Source organism: Saccopteryx bilineata, chromosome 2 (assembly GCF_036850765.1).
Source record: "Saccopteryx bilineata isolate mSacBil1 chromosome 2, mSacBil1_pri_phased_curated, whole genome shotgun sequence".
NCBI classification, from domain to species: Eukaryota; Metazoa; Chordata; class Mammalia; order Chiroptera; family Emballonuridae; genus Saccopteryx; species Saccopteryx bilineata.
In genome coordinates this window covers 140,808,359-140,829,309 of record NC_089491.1, presented here as the reverse complement: position 1 = coordinate 140,829,309, position 20,951 = coordinate 140,808,359, and the positions used below count along the sequence as shown (strand labels likewise).

General features: G+C 41.4%; 1 protein-coding gene and 1 pseudogene across 1 annotated transcript in view; both read right to left on the bottom strand.

The window, feature by feature from the left end:
• The window catches only part of FGD4 (FYVE, RhoGEF and PH domain containing 4), a 283,378-nt gene that overhangs the window by 74,554 nt on the left and 187,873 nt on the right, over positions 1-20,951 (bottom strand). Inside the window, exons 2-3 of the mRNA XM_066258073.1 lie at positions 13,578-13,730; positions 2,883-3,066 (exon numbers count right to left, since the gene is read on the bottom strand). Coding sequence (XP_066114170.1) covers positions 2,883-3,066; positions 13,578-13,730 — 337 coding nt within the window. The remainder of the gene's footprint in view (positions 1-2,882; positions 3,067-13,577; positions 13,731-20,951) is intronic.
• LOC136323733 (adenylate kinase isoenzyme 6-like) lies at positions 14,973-16,205 on the bottom strand (annotated as a pseudogene).

The window sequence follows — 20,951 nt, the reverse complement described above, 5'->3', positions numbered from 1 at the left end:
GAAAGCATACCCTTGGCCCAGAGAGCTTCCCAAACAGTCCTTGGAGAACTGAATCAAACTGTCCTGCCCTCTGGCCACACTAGTATCCAGCAGCCCAGCAGAAAGATCCTCGGCCAAGTCTCTGCAACAAACCTTGTGCTTGCTTAGGACTGCTGCAAAGGACAGCTTGGGATGACAGGTGCGGGTTTCCTGCATTAAGTGACAGCCAGGAGATACTTGGGGGGAACGAGGTAAAGGGGTGTGTGTGTGGGAGGGCGGCAGGGGGAGGTTAGTAAAAGCAGTGGTTGAACGAGTACGTAGGAGATTCCTGCTGCTTTGGAGAAAAACAGTTGGCGTAGCAGTGTCCTTGGGAGAAACCAATGTTCAGTTTCACAGGGAAATGTTCTTTATTTTGTCCTAAATCCCGTGGTCTTTCATAAGTTAAAAATATTACTTTCTCTTACTCTCAAAAAAAAACCACAACCCAACAAAAAATAAAATTTCACTTGTTTCAAATATATCCTTTAAGATACTCAATAAAACAGAGTTACTTAGATTATTGCAAAGAGCAAAACTATGATACATGGGTAAGGTCTTCATAAGTGCAACATAGTCTCCAATGACGCCACTGTAACCGACATTGGTTTTTCTTGTCAATTTACTGTGGTAGCTGATAACCTGCCAAATCTCCCTCTCTTCCACAAAGTGATAGTTTAAGCTCTAATAGCCAGGGTATAACCCAAGAGCTATACTGCAGGCACATGGACATCACTCAACAAGAAATACAGACTTCCCATTCAAGCCTTGATGACCCAATGGAACACTACTAACTCGGGGTCTATTGCTACTGGTAACACCTCACGAAGACCATATAATTATTTTTTGTATTGGTAGTGGACCTGGCCACACGTAACAGTCCTTCACCAGATTTGCCAAAATGTTCACGACATCCTAGCTTCACTTAAAACAAGTTTTCTTAAGATGTCACAAAGGATAGTACATCTCTCCTTAGATCCAACCTTTCAGCTTTGCATCAAAATGCCACTTGGAATCTGAAATCTGAGAGAGGAAAAAAACCCTGATATCATTAAGTGGGGAAACTGTCCACCTTTTGTGTATGGAGAAGGCAGTAAGTGGGTTATCAAATCTGTGATGGGTAGAGGGCTCAGCCTTCGAAATACAGACCCATTTAAGGGTCAGGTCTGGCCTGCACTGTAAACAGGGGCCCAAGCTCCAGTGGCCCGTTACAGTATACTGCCCCTGGACATGCCCTGGGGACCTGCAACTAAATCAACTTGTCCTGGGAAACAAAAAATATATAAGTGGAATTAAATCATTCTAGTAAAGATTACTATAATTTAAGACAGCAAAGCCATCAAAAACCCTACTTCAGAGGGGGAGATGTTGAAGTCTAAACATTCATGACTCAAGTTCCCACAATTTATTGACAATGAAAATTGAAGACAGGCTTCTGAACTAATTTCCCCCAGAACTTGTTGCTAAATTTAGTCTCATTTTAAATGAAGGACACTGCAGTTTTGTACTTGGTCACAATTTCCAGATTTTGAAAGCATTTCCAAACTTTGATTCAGTACATATATAACAATAAATCCTGCAAATAAAACCACCCTAATGGGAAGCCATTCCCAAATATTACAGTGAAATTAATGCAAATAGATAGCTTCAAAGATAAGAGTAGCCTGACCAGGTGGTGATGCAGTGGATAGAGCATCAGACTGGGATGCCAAGGACCCAGGTTTAAAACCCCGAGGTCGCTGGCTTGAGCACAGGCTCATCCAACTTGAGTGTGGTTCACCAGCTTGAGCGCAGGGTCACTGGCTTGAGCCCAAAGGTCACTGACTTGAAGCCCAAGGTCACTGGCTTGAGCAAGGGGTAACCCACTCTGCTGTAGTCCCCCAGCCAAGGCACATATGGGAAGGCAATCAGTGAACAACTAAAGAGCCACACGAAAAATTGGTGCTTCTCATCTCTCTCCCTTCCTGTTTGTCCCTATCTGTCCCTCTCTCAGTCTCTGTTATCAAAACAAAACAAAACAAAAACAATGAGAGTAAATTTACACACGCGCGCACGCCCACACACACACACACACACACACACTGCTAAATTATATACAGACTTTTGCTGACATAAAAATGATTAAAATTTTCAAAAATTTTATTTGTTAGTGATGGGATTTCTAAGAAAATACAATTGAGAGTTATACAAGTAGAAAAGCAACTTATGTGTGCACTTATTTTTAAGTTAAAAATATACAGTATCTCACCTACTTTTTTTGAAACATTAGAACAAAAGAATATAAAACTGTATCTGACAAACACAAGACTGTAACTTAGCATACATTTTGCTATGGTCAATATCTCTTCACAATACCTAGCATATAGTACAGGGGTGTGGGGAGAGGGGAAACAGAGACTAAATGGATATAGAAGACCCACATTAAATAAAATGGATCGGAAAGAAGCCTGCAGAGATGGGACAGGCCCACCAGAGTCACATTTACAAATACACGGAGTTAGAAACAGAGACAAGCTCCTGTGTTTCCAGCCCAGATATCCGGTCACCAGCACGATGACCGCACACGCGCATACACACACACACACACACACAGAGGAAATGAGGGAGCCTATCCGTAGATCTACACAGCACACAGTGTGAAGGAGCAGCTGGTGGCATTCTGTGCTGCACACAGGTAATGGACAGTAAGTGGCAATTTATATTAGGATAAGATTAAGTACTTCTAAATTTTGTTCTTTCTAAAAGGCTTACCAAACCTAATGGAGGAAGAATATATGTTTGATTTGGAAAACTGACTGGCTCTATAAACTTTTTTCAAAGCCTGGCTTACACCCCTCTGCCTTCTCCCATTGTAAATTGGTTCTTACCTGCCTCCTTCAAAGCGACTGATGAGATCTGATATTTTATTGGATTTTTCTTTTGAGACACAAGAAGCAGAGGCAGGTTTAACTTCCTCCATCTTGGGTGCTGCACTAGATAAAGCTTTATACCCGGGGGTTTGGTGTATACTGGACAAAGTTGACTTCTGCAGGTATAATGGCTTTGGAGGCACTGTAGAAAAAGAATTAATAGAATTCAATATTTTCTTAACAATAACAACAAGAACAAAAAGTCTGGTGTCCTGGCTATAAAAGTCTTTAGCATTATCAAACTTTTATGAAGAGGTCTGTCAACTTTGTATTGAACCTTAACCAGGGGACCTTTATCTATCTCAGACATTTGCTCTGTGTCCTATGGAAACTGCATCTCCAAGTTTCAAGTGGTGCTTTTCATTTTAGGTCCTTATTTAAGTGTTAAATAAGGTATTATTAAACACTTAGGGATCCACATAGGGCTATGGTATTCTAACACTATTAGAGGTAACATAGCAGTTATTTACATAATCACAGAAAAGAAAGTGCTAAATTTTAAATTAAGTCTTAGAGATACACTGCTTGCTACAGAACACATTTTGAAAAACAGAGAGAATAACAGATATATCAGAATCCAGACCTACTAAGTTAAACATAAAAGCCAACAAAACAACAACAGACAAATAGTAATAATGTTGCATTACTATAGCATCTTCCCATTTAACAAAAGCACCTTATCTCATTTGATCTCAGATAAAAATTCTTTCTTTACAGTCCTCTGAGGTAGGTACCGTTATTCATTTCTGTGTCTATGAAGGCTGAGAGAGGTTAAGTGACTGTCCTGGGGTAACAAGGCTAATCTGGTTTTATGACTGGTATCCAGACTCTGGCACCTTCTGTTATCAGCACTGTGCCTCCCCCACCATAAATCCAGCAAAAGGGGGATAGAAAAGTTCTATTATTATTGTCTTCTACATTAATAGCTGGCTTGCATCAATTTACTGCAAATCATCTGCTTACAGTAAGCCCTTCATCCAATGAACAGAATAGAAACAGATCATTTCCTAAAATACTAATATCTATAGATATTCCCTTAACAGATGAGAAACTGTAGATAAGAAAATGTAATATGCCATAAAAAGCTTAATTTACATCCTGGATAAAAGAATATAACATGTTGCCTGACCAGGCAGAGGTGCAGTGGATAGAGCATCGGACTGGGACATGGAGGACCCAGGTTAGAAACCTCAAGGTCGCCTTGGGCTGATCTGGTTTGAGCAAAGCTCACTAGCTTAAGCCCAAGGTCACTGGCTCAAGCAAGGGGTCACTTGGTTTGCTGTGGCCCCTCCGGTCAAGGCACATATGAGAAAGCAATCAATGAACACCTAAGGTGCCACAAGGAAGGATTGATGCTTCTCATCTCTCTCCCTTCCTGTCTGTCCCTCTGTGTCTTCGTTTCTGTCACACACACACAATATATATATATATAACATGTATGCGTTTTTCTATAAATGGGTTTAACAAATCAAATAGAATCACATCTTTTTTTTTTTTTTTAACCTTTTGCCCAACTTCTGGAATAAGGCTGGGGAATCATGTCTCTTCCTAATCACGTGCCCCATTTCCCCAAGCAGGTTACCCTGATTTTCAGTCATTTTGTCTCTTTTATAAACGCAGTTGATGGTTGGCTGCCTGATGCTCACTGGCCTAGATCGCATCATTTCTGTGCCAGTTATCAAGTCTTATAGAGAAGGGAAAAAAATGTATGTCACAATAAGCCATAGGTGTAACAATTAATTCATCTCATTCCCTGTCAACAAAGATAAGAATAAATTCCCAATGGAAAAAAAACATGCTTTCATTCATGAAAATGATGTTATTTTTCAAGATATATAATATTTGTGGGTGTTTAATATAGTATCAATTGGAAAGGAAGAGGCTTTTATAAGTGTGGTATTTGCTAATCTTAAGAAAAAATTCCTTTGTAGAACAAATATGTACCAAGATAGGAAAAAGGGCAATATCATCCCCCTATACACACACATAAATAGTTTTAACATAAGTAGTAATTTCAACATTTACAACTAGAATATTCAAAGAAGGAAGCAAATATGTTCTTTATAATTCTGTTTGCAAAGATTGTTATAAAATAACTCAATCTAATCTAGAGTTTACTCAATAAACATTTCTTACTTATTATGTGCGGGATACTGTTAGATGATCGAAAGGTCAGCTGGCCAGGTTCTCGGAGATGACTCCACCGACCGTTCCATTCTCTGGGATGCCTATCTCTTAAACTGTTTTGTAACAATGTGTACTTTGCCCCAATGTGCTTATAATTATTATAATTACTTAATTAGTAGTATTAAGTAACAGACCAGTAATAAAATACAAAATGCATTTAAAGATGTAAAGCTTTCTCTTCCAAAAGGCTGGAGTGCTGCAAGGGTAAGAAAATGTCTGTTTTGAGCACAACTACATTCCCAGCAACTGTGTGCACAGTGCTGGTGGCACGTTTGTGGAATACATGAAGGAAACAATTGTGTCATCAAGGAGCTCACAGTCTCGAGCAGAGACAGTTTAATGGTGTTGATAAAGGTGGCCACTGGGGACACAGTTATTTTAGAAGCACAGAGGAAGGGTCCAAATGTATAGTAAATCAGTAAATATACACAGTGTAAATAAAAGCACAAATGCTCCAAAAATCTCATGATGGTACAAGAATGGCTAATGTATCAGAAACACTGCTGTAGAGAAAAATAATGACTATTTTGCTAAAAACTGTAACTAAAAAGTGAAAATAATTCCTCTCTCCCTCTCCCTTTCTCTCACCATTTATGACTTTTCTTTTACACTGTGGAGGGTATAAACTTTTGAAATGTTTTCTGAACATCTTCCAGGTATCCCATCAGCACCTCCAGTTTATTATGACTAAAACTCAACTTCCTACTTCTTCTCCCGTAGCCCAAAGGATGTGAAAAGGAAAAAGTGTTCCACCTCACTAATGATCAGAGAAATAAATACAAATTAAATCCACAATATGATACCACTCCAGCCATGTTAGATTAACCAAAATTTTTAAATTGACAATGCCAAGTGTCAGTGAGGATATGAAGCAAATGTGAAATCTCATACATTTTGGAAGGAAACATAAATTAATACAACCATTAAGAATGAGGTATTTCCAAAAATATATACCCTAGAAAAATCTTACACATCTATACTATACAGGGCTTTAAAAAATCTTTTACTTTTTCATTAATTTAACAAATATTTATTGAATACCTATTAGGTTCTATGCACTTGATCATATCAAAGAAGGAAAGAAAAGACAAGAAGCAGAAACCATAGTAAGGAAATCATATATCAGCAGAAGGTGGTAAGTGCTAAGAGAAAAAATGGAAGAGAGTTAAAAAATAAGCTAGAAGGGATCTAGATTGTAGGGAGTGCAGGGGGGTGTGTGTTTGCAGTTTTAAGAAGGGTGGATGGAGCGTCGGCCTGGGATGCTGAGGATCCACATTCGAAACCTCCAGGTTGCTGACTTGAGTGTGGGTGGGGTCATAGACAGGATATACTATATGGTTGCTGACTTGAGCCCAAAGTTCGTTGGCTTGAGCAAAGGGTTCATTGGCTCGGCTGGAGCCCTCCGGTCAAGGCACATATGAGAAAGCAACCAATGAACAACTAAGATGACAACAACTATGAGTTGATGCTTCTTATCTCTCTCCTTTCCTGTGTGTCTGTCCCTGTCTATTCCCCCACCTCTCTTGCAAAAATAAAAATAAATAAAGAAATAAAGAAAAGACACAAAGAAAGAAAAAGAAGGGTGTGCAAAGTAGGCCTCTCTGAGAAATTCTCATTTGACTAAGACTTGATGAAATTGAGGGAGTCATTTGGGGAAAAGCATTCCACCATGTTGAGCAAAAGCTAGAGACCAACGGAGGCCAATGTGACTGGACCCAAAGGAGCATTCCCACAAGAGCAAGTACTGAGGTCAGTAGGAGGGCCTGATAACGTATATCCTTGTACAGATTTTGAAATGAGAAGTCACTGCAGAGTTCTGACTACAGGACTGATATATGACTTAAATTCTAACAGCCTTATTATGGCTTCTGTGTTGAGAATGGGGGAGGGATGGGGGATGGGGGGGACGACAGGTAGACATAGGAAGTTATTGTAAAAATTCAGGCAAGAGATAATGTTGCTTAGAAGGAGACAGTGAGAAAGAGTTGAATTCCAGGTAAGTTTTCAAAGTAGATTTCCTGATAGAGTAAATGTGAAGTATGAGAGAAAAAGCAAGGAGTCAAGAATGGCTCTGAGATCTGTGGCCTGAAGAATGGGAAGGATGGAATCGTCATCAACTGACACACGGGTAGATCAATTTTTAGAGGAAGAATCAATAGTGTGGTTTTGGACACACTAAGTTTGAGATATCTAGGTGACAATAACTAAAATGGGCTCTATTATAGCCTTTACAGACAGTAAATAGAACAAAACAATTTAATAATTCAGAAATTTCCAACTATGCAAAAATAATTAAAAATGAAAGAGCCCTAGCAGGATAGTTCAGTTGGTTAGAGCGTTGTCCTCATAACTGAAGTTTGTGGGTTCGATCCCCAGTCAGGGCACATGCAGGTGTCAACCAGTGAATGAATGGGTAAGTGGAACAACAAATCTATGTTTCTCTCTTTCAAGTCAATAAATTTTAAAACCTTTTAAATGAAAGAGACACTAATTGCAGTTTAAGTTGGGGATGCCCACTACATTGTGATTAGTTTTACAATGAAAAATAATAGCTGGCTATGTATTAATGCATTACATATACATTGACAACATTCTACCTTAAGAATTGAACATTCGCCCTGGCCGGTTGGCTCAGCGGTAGAGTGTCGGCCTAGCGTGCGGAGGACCCAGGTTCGATCCCGGCCAGGGCACACAGGAGAAGCGCCCATTTGCTTCTCCACCCCTCCGCCGCGCTTTCCTCTCTGTCTCTCTCTTCCCCTCCCGCAGCCAAGGCTCCATTGGAGCAAAGATGGCCCGGGCGCTGGGGATGGCTCTGTGGCCTCTGCCTCAGGCGCTAGAGTGGCTCTGGTCGCAACATGGTGACGCCCAGGATGGGCAGAGCATCACCCCCTGGTGGGCAGAGCGTCGCCCCATGGTGGGCGTGCCGGGTGGATCCTGGTCGGGCACATGCGGGAGTCTGTCTGACTGTCTCTCCCTGTTTCCAGCTTCAGAAAAATGAAAAAAAAAAAAAAAAAGAATTGAACATTCCACATAGAATGTTTTACTTTAGAAGTAAATGAAATAGGTTTGAGTACTTTAAATATACTTAATTATATAAAAACACAATAATGTGGCTTTCCAAGTTCATGAAACTTTCCCAACATTTAGGTTTAATAATGGAGAAGTGACAACATATAGGTTTTATCAAAATAATTAACTATGAAAAATATTTGTGGATCAAAGCTGTTAAGAGAAAAAGAACAATTAGCTTTAACTGCTAAGAAAGTTATTTTGAGTTATGTCTAGCATGGCAGGAAACAGGCCAATATTAAAAGTGATGAAAAGAGGAAAGACTCACATTTGAAGTTGCTCTGTTAATTTATTTGTTTGACTGGTCTGATTTGTATGAACTAAATATACCATTGTTTTCCAAGGCCTCAGGGTGTTTTCCAAGGCTGAGGAAAAACAAGCCCTAACTATTGAAGGAACCCATTTTTAAATCTACAGTCTAGATTCAAATACAAGTTTATCTAATCTCTAATCTAAAATTTAGCTCTTTTATCCTTTCAAAACTATAATTCTTCAAAAATATTTACTTATTAGTAACTAACAAACATAAACCTGATGTTGTTCCAGACACATTACTACATAAACAAAAGCTATTCAATATTGTCTCTACTTTAAAATAATCACAATAAATTATAGCTATGATCTTATTAGCATTCCACATGAGAAGCAAACAAAATTTAATTATGAGCTGTTTTTAGATTCTAAATCAGAGTTTCACAAACTATTGACATTTGAGGATAGATAATTATTTGGGGCCAGGGTGGGGACTGACCTGTATCTTGTAAGATACTGCCGTAAAACCAGCCTCTATTTAGTAGGTGCAGTAGCAACTCCCACAAATTGTATCAAGCAAAAAAAAGTCTCCAGATAATATCAATTGTGGTATTGTCTCCAGGTGAGAAACACTGATTTAGACTAAGAATCTTCAATTAGCCTGACCAGGTGGTGGTGCAGTGGATAGTGTGTTGACCTGGGATGCTGAATACCCAAGCTCAAAAGCCCCAAGGTCCCAGGCTTTGAGCGCAGGTTCAACCACCCTGAGTGAAGGTCGCTGGCTTGAGCATGGGATCATAGACCTGACCTAATAGTCACTGGCTTGAGCCCAAAGGTCACTGGTTTGAGCAGGGGGTCATTGGCCCACCTGGAGCCCCCTGCCTCGGGTCAAGGCACTGATGAGAGAGCAATCAATGAACAATTAAAATGCTGCTTCTCATCTCTCTCTCTCCTGTTTGTCCGTGTCTGCCCCCACCACCCACCAAAAAAAAAAATCTTCAATTAAATTAAAATTATGCAATGGACCTGGAAGCCTCACCATTCATAACTTAGAAGATATTTGCAATACACTGAAGACGTAGGTGTCAGTGTGATAATCCCTTCACCTGTACAGGGTGCCCATAAGCACCCCTTTCCCTTCTCAACCGCAGTCACCCAGATGTTCTTAAGGGTCTGGAGAAACAAAAAGTAGCTTCCTTTCATAGAGGGTGGGAAACACTGATCACTGGTCAATAAGTCAATAAGCAGTGCCCAATGTATTTGGCAGCTGATCTCATAATACCAACATGCATCCTCACTTCAGGGATGCTGGTCTCTGTGTGGCACACATTCTGAGTTGTAAACAAAAAAACAGCAGAAACAAAGTAAGTAGAGGGAACGTGGTGATAAAGCAGCAATTCATTCAACAAGGATTATTGAAGATCTGCTGTGTTATGTGCTAGGTATGGGGGACACGGTAGTGCAAAAGGCAGAGAAAATTTCCATGTGAATGAGTAAACTATATAGGAGATCAGATTGTAATGAATGAGGGGGGAAAATGTAGGGATGGGGAAATATGAAATGTCAGAGTTGAGGGTGGGGTTAAAATTTTAACAAGAGGGGGCCAGGGAGTGAGAATATATTTTTTTTAAAGAAGTATCAAGTACTTTATGTAATTTATTGAGTATAGTCAGGAATTGTATAATGATATTTCAGTTAATGAGGCACCAAATATACAACTGTGATCCCTTTTAAAATTAAAATGGAGCTGAAAGGTTCAATTGCCTAGGGATTGTAGCATAGGGGATGCTGGTGTACACAGAACTACAGCTGCACTGCCAGTTGTACAGCAGCAGAGCACATACACTTGTGTACAGTACATAATACTTGATAATGATAACTATGTTACTGGTTTATGGATTTACTATACTATACTTATCATTATATTAGAGTGCACTCTTCACACATAAAAAAATTACTGTAGCCTAACCAGGTGGTACAGTGGATAGAGTGTCAGACTGGGATGTGGAGGACCCAGGTTCAAAACCCTGAAGTCGCTGGCTTGAGCACAGGCTCATCCAACTTGAGCACAGACTCACCAGCTTGAGTGTGGGGTCGCTGGTATAAGCATGGGATTATAGACATGACCCCATCGTCACTGGCTTGAGCCCAAAGGTCACTGGCTTCAAGCCCAAGGTCACTGGCTTGAGCAAGGGGTCATCCACTCTGCTGCAGCCCCCCGGGCAAGGCACACATGAAAAAGCAATCCATGAACAACTAAGGAGCCGCAACGAAGAAGTGATACTTCTCATCTCTCTCCCTTCCTGTCTGTCTGTCCCTATCTGTCCCTTTCTCTGACTCTCTCTCTGTCTCTGTCACAAAATAAAAAATGCTGTAAAACTGTATGTCATAAGAACAAAAACAAAAACCCAGTACGCAATGTTATGACGCAGGCAGCGGCCTCATGCTCCTCGTGTTTGCCACATCTCCGATTGCATCATTTCTCTCGTGCTTCAGTTAGTCTCACTTCAGTTAGTCTCACGTTGTTTTGCACAGCAACAGGCTGTCCAGGCCTAGAAGCAATAGGCTCTACCATATAGCCTCGGTGCGCAGCAGGCTAAACCACCTAGGTTTGTGTGAGTCTATAATGTTTGCATAACGAAATCACCTAATGATTCATTTCTCAGTATGTATCTCTATCACTAAGCAGCACATGACTATATCTGAAGTAATATTGTGCACATGGACCCACATTCTATATAGGAAATAAACATGTATTTGAGTAGCAATACACTGACTTTCATATAGCTACAAACAGCAAAAGCAAGGTTAAATGTTGTCTCATTAAAGAATATGGTTATTTCACCTGACCAGGAAGTAGAGCAGTGAATAGGGTGTTGGCCTGGGATGCTGAGGACCCAAGTTCGAAACTCCGAGGTCACCAGCTTGAGCCTGGGCTCACCCAGCTTGAGTGTGGGGTCACTGGCTTGAGCGTGGGCTCAGAGACATGACCCCATGGTTGCTGGTTTGAGCCCCAAAGTTGCAGCTGGCTTGAGCCCAAGGTCGCTGGCTTGAGCAAGGGTTCACTGGCTCAGCTAGAGCCCCCACCCCCACCATCAAGGCACATATGAAAAGCAATCCATGAACAACTAAAGTGCCCCCTAAAAAGAAGAAAAAATAATAATATTGTTATTTCAGCACATGGTAGCTTAGTAAGGACATTGCTATAATTTATCTCAGTGAAATATGAAAAACAATGAAGTAATGCAAGAATGCTTCCAAAAAAAGGCTTTATAAATAATGAAATTCTTGCTTTTGATGTGGGCAATTACATAAAATTAAATTATATTCCTTTTTTATATTCTTACATCACTTGATCTTTGTCAGCTCAGGTTTAATAAGCAAGATGGAATTTTGTACTTTGCAAATAAATGGCTAAATAAAACCATAATAAAAAATTTCTATGTTCACCCTGGCCAGATAGCTCAGTTGGTTAGAGCTTTGTCCTGAAGTGCAGAGGTTGCTCGTTAGATCTCCAGTTGGGGCATATACAGGAACAGATCTAAATTCCTGTCCCTGTCTCTCTCTCCCTTTCAAATCAATAAAATAAAATTTTAATTTTTATGTTCATAGTCACATCAATGTTATAGGGATGAGTATGGCCAAAAGGAAAGGTTATAAATTCATGAATGGGCTATTCGTTTGAATCACCAATTTTTCTATCTTGCTTTATAATTATACCTATACTGCTATAAACATAGCTAGTGATAAGAACAAAAGAAAATATCTTATAATGTAGAAGACTCCATTTTAAATCCTTTCTACCTTTCTATGGCTCTCTTTCAAAAATCCTTAAAAAAAAAAAAACTTTTAAAGAATAACACCAGCTCTTTTCTAATGCATTCTCTATAATACATTTTTCTTTGCAGAACATGAAGGAGAACAAAATAAATACAAAATAAACCAAACAAAATGATTTTTCCAGCCTGGCCTGTGGTGGCACAGTGGATGAAGCACTGACCTAGTCTGCTGAGGACACCCGTTCGAAACCCTGGGCTTGCCTGGTCAAGGCACATATGGGAGTTGATGCTTCCTGCTCCTCCCCTCTTCTCTTTCTCCCTTTCTTTCTTCCTTTCTCTCTCTCTCTATCTCTATCTCTATCTCTCTCTCTCTCCTCTCCTCTCCTCTCCCTAAAAAACTGAATTTAAAAAATGAAAAGAAAAGATTATTCCAAAGTATAGTAATTTTACGAATGTCCAGTTTGTTGCTGGGCTGACTGTTGAGCATTCAGTGTAAATAAAAATCTGTTGTTACGAGGAAATTACACATTAAATTATAGTGGAGCTTCGCTTTCTACTACATTTCAAAGGGCCTGCTATTATCACAATAACCTTGTGCTTCTCAAAGTTAATACCCAATTCACTAGAAATTTATTTGTAAAAGGAAACAGTCACTGAACAAATCCACCATTGTAACTGTTTTTCCACTTGTTGGCTACTCCATTATTGAATGGTTTATTTTTAATTTCTAATGACTTCATTAAGATTTTTGGCCCCCTGGTGGGCAGAGCGGTGCCCCTGGTGGGCGTGCCGGGCGGATCCCGGTTGGGCGCATGCAGGAGTCTGTCTGACTGTCTCTCCCTGTTTCCAGCTTCAGAAAAATGAAAAGAAAAAAAAAAAAAAAAGAAGATTTTTGAAACCCAGGTTCCTTAATATTATAATATCATCTTACTGCGTACATTAAGCACTGCTCTAGAATGGTCTGCTTCACAAAACCTCTGGTATCTTGCAGGTCATACTAGCTGCTGATAGTACTTCTAAACACACATTCCTTTGTTACACATTTATTACACAAACAGCAAGTTAGGCCCTGTGCTAAGTCAGGCACAATGCATGAATAGACCACAGTTCCCCTCAGGGGACATATAAACAATCTCCAAAACATGAAAAGAACCATGGTAGAAAAATATATAAGGTGTTTTAGGAGCAGAGCAAATACCCAACTCTGAGAAGATTCACCGACTGACTTTTCTCCTAAAATAAATAAATGCGCCCAATTCCTCCCACTTATAGCTTAAAACACTTCCTTAATGGTCTTCATACTTCCGGGTGGCCTTCACTGACAAACAAAGTGCCCAACCTGTTCAGAGAACCCTGATTAGCATACCTTGTGGCTTTGGACTTGCAGCCGAGTGTTTTGCTGGCGTTTTTCCATTTATTCCCTGAGCCTCTTCATTAGATACATTCTGATCAACCAGTGTCGTTGTGCTACTTTTCAGAAAGGGTGGAACTATAGTGATCTTCGGACAGGTACTGTTGCCTGAGAGAGTTCAAAAAGAAAGGGCAGGTAAATGCATAGGCAGGGCACAACTTGGTCTCATGACTTACATTTCTTCTGACCCCACAAAGCAGGAGCAGCACAACTGCAAGACTAAGTACAGAAATACTTTCCCCATGTGTGCTGACCTTGACAAAGAGTTTTCCTGGGAAAGATCTCATTCCACGTGCCTGAGAAAGGTTATAATGCACACTGACAGAGACTGCGCGTGTGCACGCACACACACGGACACACACACAGGCAGAGGCCCCCTCTCCCCTGCCCCCCCCACACCCACTCCTTTCCTTGCAAGGCCATGAAAAGGGCATAATGCAGCTGCTATGATGCAGACGAAGCCGGCTAAGGAGAGAACCAGAGGGCCCCAGCACTAATCTGTTAAAAGCTTTCCAGAGTCCAGCCAGTGAGCAACTCAAAAGAACAAAGCAGGAAAGCAGCAGCCTAACAGCTGACCCAAGGCCTCTCTGCCAACGGCTCGAGATGCACACATGCTCCTCTCACTCACTAGCTTACATAGACTCCAAATGAGCTAATATCCATGCTTCCTCCCGAAAAGGAATGTTAAGATTATATGGGTAACACTGTCTTATATTTACAACTCAAAATTCCAAAATATACTTTAAAACATTGAGAGAGAAATTTTGTTTCATTTCTGACATAGACATTAAATGTTGAACTTATGACTTTTAAAGAATCATATGCCATTGTTTTTTTTTTATACTCCTATTAAATTTTCCTTTCTTCTAGTTGACATGGTGATATTATTAACATATTGGACCTTGCTTAGGAGAAAACAAAATTTAATAGGGAACTCACTATCATTAAATAAAAGTATGCCATTTAAGAAACTGTGATTTGGCATGACCAGGCAGTGGCACAGTGGATAGAGCGTTGGCCTGGGACACTGAGGAGTCATGTTCAAAACCCTGAGGTCTCCAGCTTGAGCACAGGCTCACCAGTTGAGTATACGGTTGCCAACTTGAACATGGGATCATCAACATGATCTCATGGTTGCTGGCTTGAGCCCAAAGGTCGCTGGCTTGAGCAAGGGGTCACTGGCTCAGCTTGAGTCCTCCCCACCCCCTATCAAGGCACATATGAGAAGCAAACATTGAACAGCTAAAGGGCTGCAACTACAAACTGATGTTTCTCATCTCTCTCCCTTCTTGTCTGTCTCTCTTGCCAAAAAAATAAAAAAATAATAAAGTGATTATAAAATGGCCAGTTTTATAAGTCAAGAGCTATGAGCTTTGATTCCTTACTCAGTCTATACTTCAATATCTGATTGATATTTATCTCTACATCTAGTTTATTGCTGGGCAGCTGACACAACTATTCCTTCCTTGTAGGATGCCAATGCTCCTTATGAAGGAGCGTTCATCCCAGTCTGAAATTTTTACTTATTTAAGTGAGATAAGGGGAGATAGTGAGGCAGACTCTCACATGTGCCCTGACCAGGATCTACCGGGCCACCCCATCTAGGACTGATGCTTGAATACCAAGCTATTTTTATCGCCTGAGGCTGATGCACTCCAATGGAGCTATCCTCAGTGCATGGGGACATGCTAGAACCAATAGAGCCATTGGCTCTGGGAGGGGAAGAAGGAGAAAAGGAGAGGGGGCAGGAAGAGGGGGGATAGAAGCAGATTGTCACTTCTCTTGTGGGCCCTAACCAGAAATCAAACCTGGGACATTCATACGCAGGGCTGATACATTATCCACTGAGCCACTGCCCAGAGCCAGAATTTGAAAAATTTCACACTGAATGTTATCTTCTAGGTTCTTCTCATTATACTCCCTTGTTTCAAATCTTTTGTACAATACACTGTTAACTGTTTTCAGCACAAAAACTACATAAAATCCATGATCAGGGAAGAAATCCCAATTGTGGTAACCAACAATAATTCTTTTTTTTCTTTATTTTACAGAGACAGTCAGAGAGAGGGACAGACAGACAGGAATGGAATGAGATGAGAAGCATCAATCATCAATTTTTCGTTACGACACCTTAGTTGTTCATTGATTGCTTTCTCATTTATGTGCCTTGACCGTGGGTCTTCAGCAGACTGAGTAACTCCTTGTTCGAGCCAGCGACCTTGGGTCCAAGCTGGTGAGCTTTGCTCAAACCATATGAGCCCGCGCTCAAGTTGGCAACCTTGGGGTCTCGAACCTGGGTCCTCTGCATCCCAGTCTGATGCTCTAGCCACTGCGCCACTGCCTGGTCAGGCAGTAACCAACAATAATTCTACCTTCACTCATCTGGTTTTCTAACTCATCAACTACTCTATTTTCATCTAAAATGGGACAATTGTCCTCTTCATCACAGCTATCATATTACTACCTTTCTTGAGCTGAATGGCCACATTAATGTATTTTAGTCCTGATCATGTGCAAGTTCCTTGCCTATGTGGTTTTTCCAACCACTGGTGTATGGGCGAGGAGGATGTTTGGAAGCAACATGCTCCTCAACGTGACGGCTCTAGAAAATACATCCTTAAATGGTTGTTTTTTTCTTTTTTTTAAAGCAATGACAAATATGCAACAGAGACCATATGTGGTTGCAAAGCCAAAAATATTTACTATCTGGCCCTTCACAGGAAATGTAGCTCACCACTGGTCTAGGTCAAACATATCAGGTAAAGGAAGTTTAACTAAAAGCAGCACCACTTAATACTGGATACTAGCAATAAAAAGTTAAACTTCTTTTTGCTTGTTTATGACTGATTCGGCCTACTCACATTTGGAGACAGTTCTTATTTGGATGCCAGTTGCGTAACAGAGACATGAAACTAAAATTGTAACCAGATGATCCACCCATTCAAGAAAATTTATAATAACTAAAGAGGCTTTTTGGTCCAATTTACCAAGAACAAGAAAGAGCAATTAAACGGTTATCTTGGGCACAGATGTAACTAGTCATATTATATTAGCTTGGGGGGGTCCAATTTAAATACTATTTTCTCCTAACAATTGGTAATCTTTTAGTCACTGGCTCTAACCATTTTGAATTCCTCTGTTTTTGGGCCACTCACTTAAGATCTCTGGGTCTTATTTCCTATAAGGAATATCTAGACATCTGCTAACTGCAGGGAGCATCTCAGATATTCTCAATCCAGCCTCATCTTTAACTGTATAAGGCTTCCTCTTCCAACTGAAGAGGTTGCGCCTGTGACTTAACTTTGATCTGTCTTCTTTTGCAGGACACTCTTAAGAGGCAGATAATAATACCTCTGATGGGGTTTAGGGTGACTTTGTTTCCTATTTACAAAACTTTGTGCTGCCTGTTATGATTTGCCAAGTCATTTTTTTTTCTTTACAGAGACAGAGAGAGAGTCAGAGAGAGGGATAGACAGGAACAGAGAGATGAGAAGCATCGATCATTAGTTTTTCGTTGCGCGTTGCAACACCTTAGTTGTTCATTGATTGCTTTCTCATATGTGCCTTGACCGTGGACCTTCAGCAGACAGTAAACCAGGGGTCCCCAAACTGCGGCCCCCTGAGGCCATTTATTCGGCCCCCGCAGCACTTCCAGAAGGAGCACTTCTTTCATTGGTGGTCAGTGAGAGTAGCATAGTTCCCATTGAAATACTGGTCAGTTTGTTGATTTAAATTTACTTGTTCTTTATTTTAAATATTGTATTTGTTCCCGTTTTGTTTTTTTACTTTAAAATAAGATATGTGCAGTGTGCAAAGGAATTTGTTCATAGTTTTTTTTTATAGTCCGGCCCTCCAACAGTCTGAGGGACAGTGAACTGGCCCCCTGTGTAAAAGTTTGGGGACCCCTGCAGTAAACTCTTGCTCGAGCCTGCAACCTTGGGTCCGAGCTGGTGACCTCAGGGTCTCGAACCTGGGTTCTCTGCATCCCAGTCCGATGCTCTATCCACTGAGTCACCACCTGGTCAGGCTGCCAAGTCATTCTTGAATGGCTTTCACATTTTAAGGTTGAACTTATGTTTTGGCCATCTATTCCAAAGCAATGACCACTCAGTTCTCTGATTCTTCAGGCCTACTCTCTTGCTATGGTACCCAAAACCTCAGGTCACATCTTTAGGGCCGTGCTATGGCCATGTCTATATTGCATCTTCCATCCATAACATCTCCCCTAATCCCAACCAAGTTCCTAGCCCAGAAGATCTCAATGGACGCTGCCCCTTGTGACAAGAGGACCTCTTGGATTTGAGAGGACAGAAGTAGTTTTCTAAGGGAGACAATCTTTTTAGGAGTACATTGTCCAGAAGTGAAAAGAGACCTTAAAAAATAAAACAACTTTATTTTGAATTAATTTTAAATTTACAGGAGAGTTGCACTCAGGTTCCTAACCTTAGTAGCATCTTACAAAACCATGATACATTTATGAACACCAAGAATTTAATACTGGTACAATATTAATACTAAACTGCAGATTTCACCAATTTGTCCACAAACATCCTTTCTCTGTTACAGGGTCCAATCCAAGATATCATGTTGCATTTAGTTGTCACTGTGTCCCTTGGTGCACCCTAATCTATGAGTTACTCGGTCTTTACTTGCCTTGCATGACCTTGGAGTTTTTGAAGGTCAGGCATTTGGTAGAATGTCCCTCAAATTGAGCATATACAATGGAATATTATTCAGCCCTAAAAAAGAAAATTGTGATGCATGCTTGTCGGGCAAACCAATGTGTTTCAAGTGTGAAACAAGTGTGTTTAGGTTTGCTGCTCGCTTGAATTTTGCACTGGCCTGGGCAGCACTGTGTGTGCAGTCTATGAAAGGCTGCAGGTGCTTGCCTTTAGGGTGGCAGATTGCAAATTGTGGGTGACCTGCCTCCACGGGGGGGTTGTTTGTTATTGTCTGCCGGAGAGGGGGTATTTCCGCCCACCTGTTTTGCTAGAGTGCTGAGGCTGGTGGGGGCCTATGAGTCCAGTAAATCTGGAAGATGAGTCTGGTGAATCCCGAGTGCTGAGGGGCTTAGGAACCCTGGGAGTGAGAGGGAAGTGGTGTTCTCTGCCTGTTTGCTTATCCACCATTATGAAACTCTAATAAACTGAATGACCCACCATCTTCTGGCTCCACAGTTCCTTTACCATCTGCCCGAATCCAATGGGAACCTGCATCTGCATGGCCACAGCCACAGCCACTGGCCTTCCAATGCTACAGCTTGGTGGACCTCTATGTTGTCAGGCTCAGTAAAACACGCCAGTTGAAATACATGAACACTGTATAATTCCACTTACATGAATTACAAAGCAGTCAAAATCAGAGGCAGAAAGCAGAATGGTATTTGCCAGGGACTGGGGGGAGGCGAGAATGGAAAGTACAGAGTTTCACCTTGGCAAGAGTTTCAGCTTTGCAAGCTGGGATGGTCGGTGGTCATGGTAGCACAACAGTGTAAACGTTCTTAATGCCAATGACCTGTATACTTAAAATGGTTAAGATAGTAAAATTTGGTATGCATTTTTAACATAATTTTTAAATGTTTAAATTAAACAAGCATATCTCTTGCTTAATGAAGAAAAAGTCAAGAAATATTACTACATTCAATTGCCCACTCAGCATCTCCACTAGTGTGTCTATGACTCAACATAATCAAATGTGACTCCTTCATCTCCCAATTCGCACGCCAAACCAACGACCTTTACGGTTTTCTCCACCTCAGTTTGTGGCAACTTCACCTATGCTTAGGGCAACAAGACTGGGAGCACCTCTTTCCTTCAAGAAATTCTGTTGCCTCTACACCACCACCACATCCACTCATACTATTCTGGCCTAAATGACCATAATCTTTAACTGGATTGCATCAAGATCTTCCACCTGGTCTCCATGTCCCTCCCCTTGTCCCCAGGACAGTCCATATTGTCAACCAGGACTAGAAAGATCCCTTTTATAACTCAAGTTTTTCTCATCATCCTATGCTTTAAAACTCTCCAATGGGCCCCGGCCAGTTGGCTCAGTGGTAGAGCGTCGGCTTGGTGTGCAGAAGTCCCGGGTTCGATTCCCGGCCAGGGCACACAGGAGAAGCGCCAATCTGCTTCTCCACCCTCCCCCCCTTTCCTCTCTGTCTCTCTCTTCCCCTCCCGCAGCCAAGGCTCCATTGGAGCAAAGATGGCCCGGGCACTGGGGATGGCTACCTGGCCTCTGCCCCAGGCGCTAGAGTGGCTCTGGTCGCAACAGAGCGTCGCCCCAGAGGGGCAGAGCATCGCCCCCTGGCGGGCGTGCCGGGTGGATCCTGGTCGGGCGCATGCGGGAGTCTGTCTGACTGTCTCTCCCCGTTTCCAGCCTCAGAGAAATACAAAAAAAAAACAAAAAACTCTCCAATGGCCCCATATTTTACTCAGAGTAAAAACTCAGCTCTTTTCAGTGTCTGACAGGCTCTACATTATCTGGTCCAAGACCCCTAACCACTGACCTCAGCTGGTACTGCCCCCCCCTTGCTCACTCCACTCAGTTATACTTGTTTCCCTGAAGTTCCTCAAACAGGCCAAGCACAGCTGTGATGCCTTTGGTCTAGCTGTTGTCAATATGAGATTCCCTGACAACTCCAGTGTAAGTGCCACTCTTACAATGTTTTACAGTTTATTTTTCCAAAGCACTTATTACCTTCTAACAAACTGCATTATTTCATCCGCAGCTTACTGTCTGTGCTCTGGTTACAGTGTTAGCCTGGGAAGGAAATGCTCTTTGTTTTCAATGTACCCTAGGGGCATCACCTCTCACAGTAGATGCTCAGTAATACTTCCAGAGACCTCAGGCAAGTTCCTCTCCATTGGCCTACATTTTTAGTTGTTATCTCAGGACTGATGTTTTCTGAATTCCAACAATAAGGAAATACGCATCTGTTTTAGAGCTCACTCTATCCAAAATTTCAAACATTTCCATTCTTACCTAAATTCCAAAACATTCGCCTGACCAGGCAGTGGCTTAGTGGTTAGAGTGTCGGACAGGGATGCAGAAAACCAAGATTCAAGACCCCAAGGTCGCCAGCTTGAGCGCAGGCTCATCTGGTTTGAGCAAAGCTCACCAGCTTGGACCCAAGGTCGCTAGCTCAAGCAAAGGGTTACTCCATCTGCTGCAGCCCCACGGCATATGAGAAAGAAATCAATGAACAACTAAGGTGTCGCAACGAAAAACTGATGATTGATGCTTCTCATCTCTCTCCATTCCTGTCTATCTATCCCTATCTATCCCTCTGACTCTCTCTCTCTGTCTCTGTAAAAAATAAATTAAAAA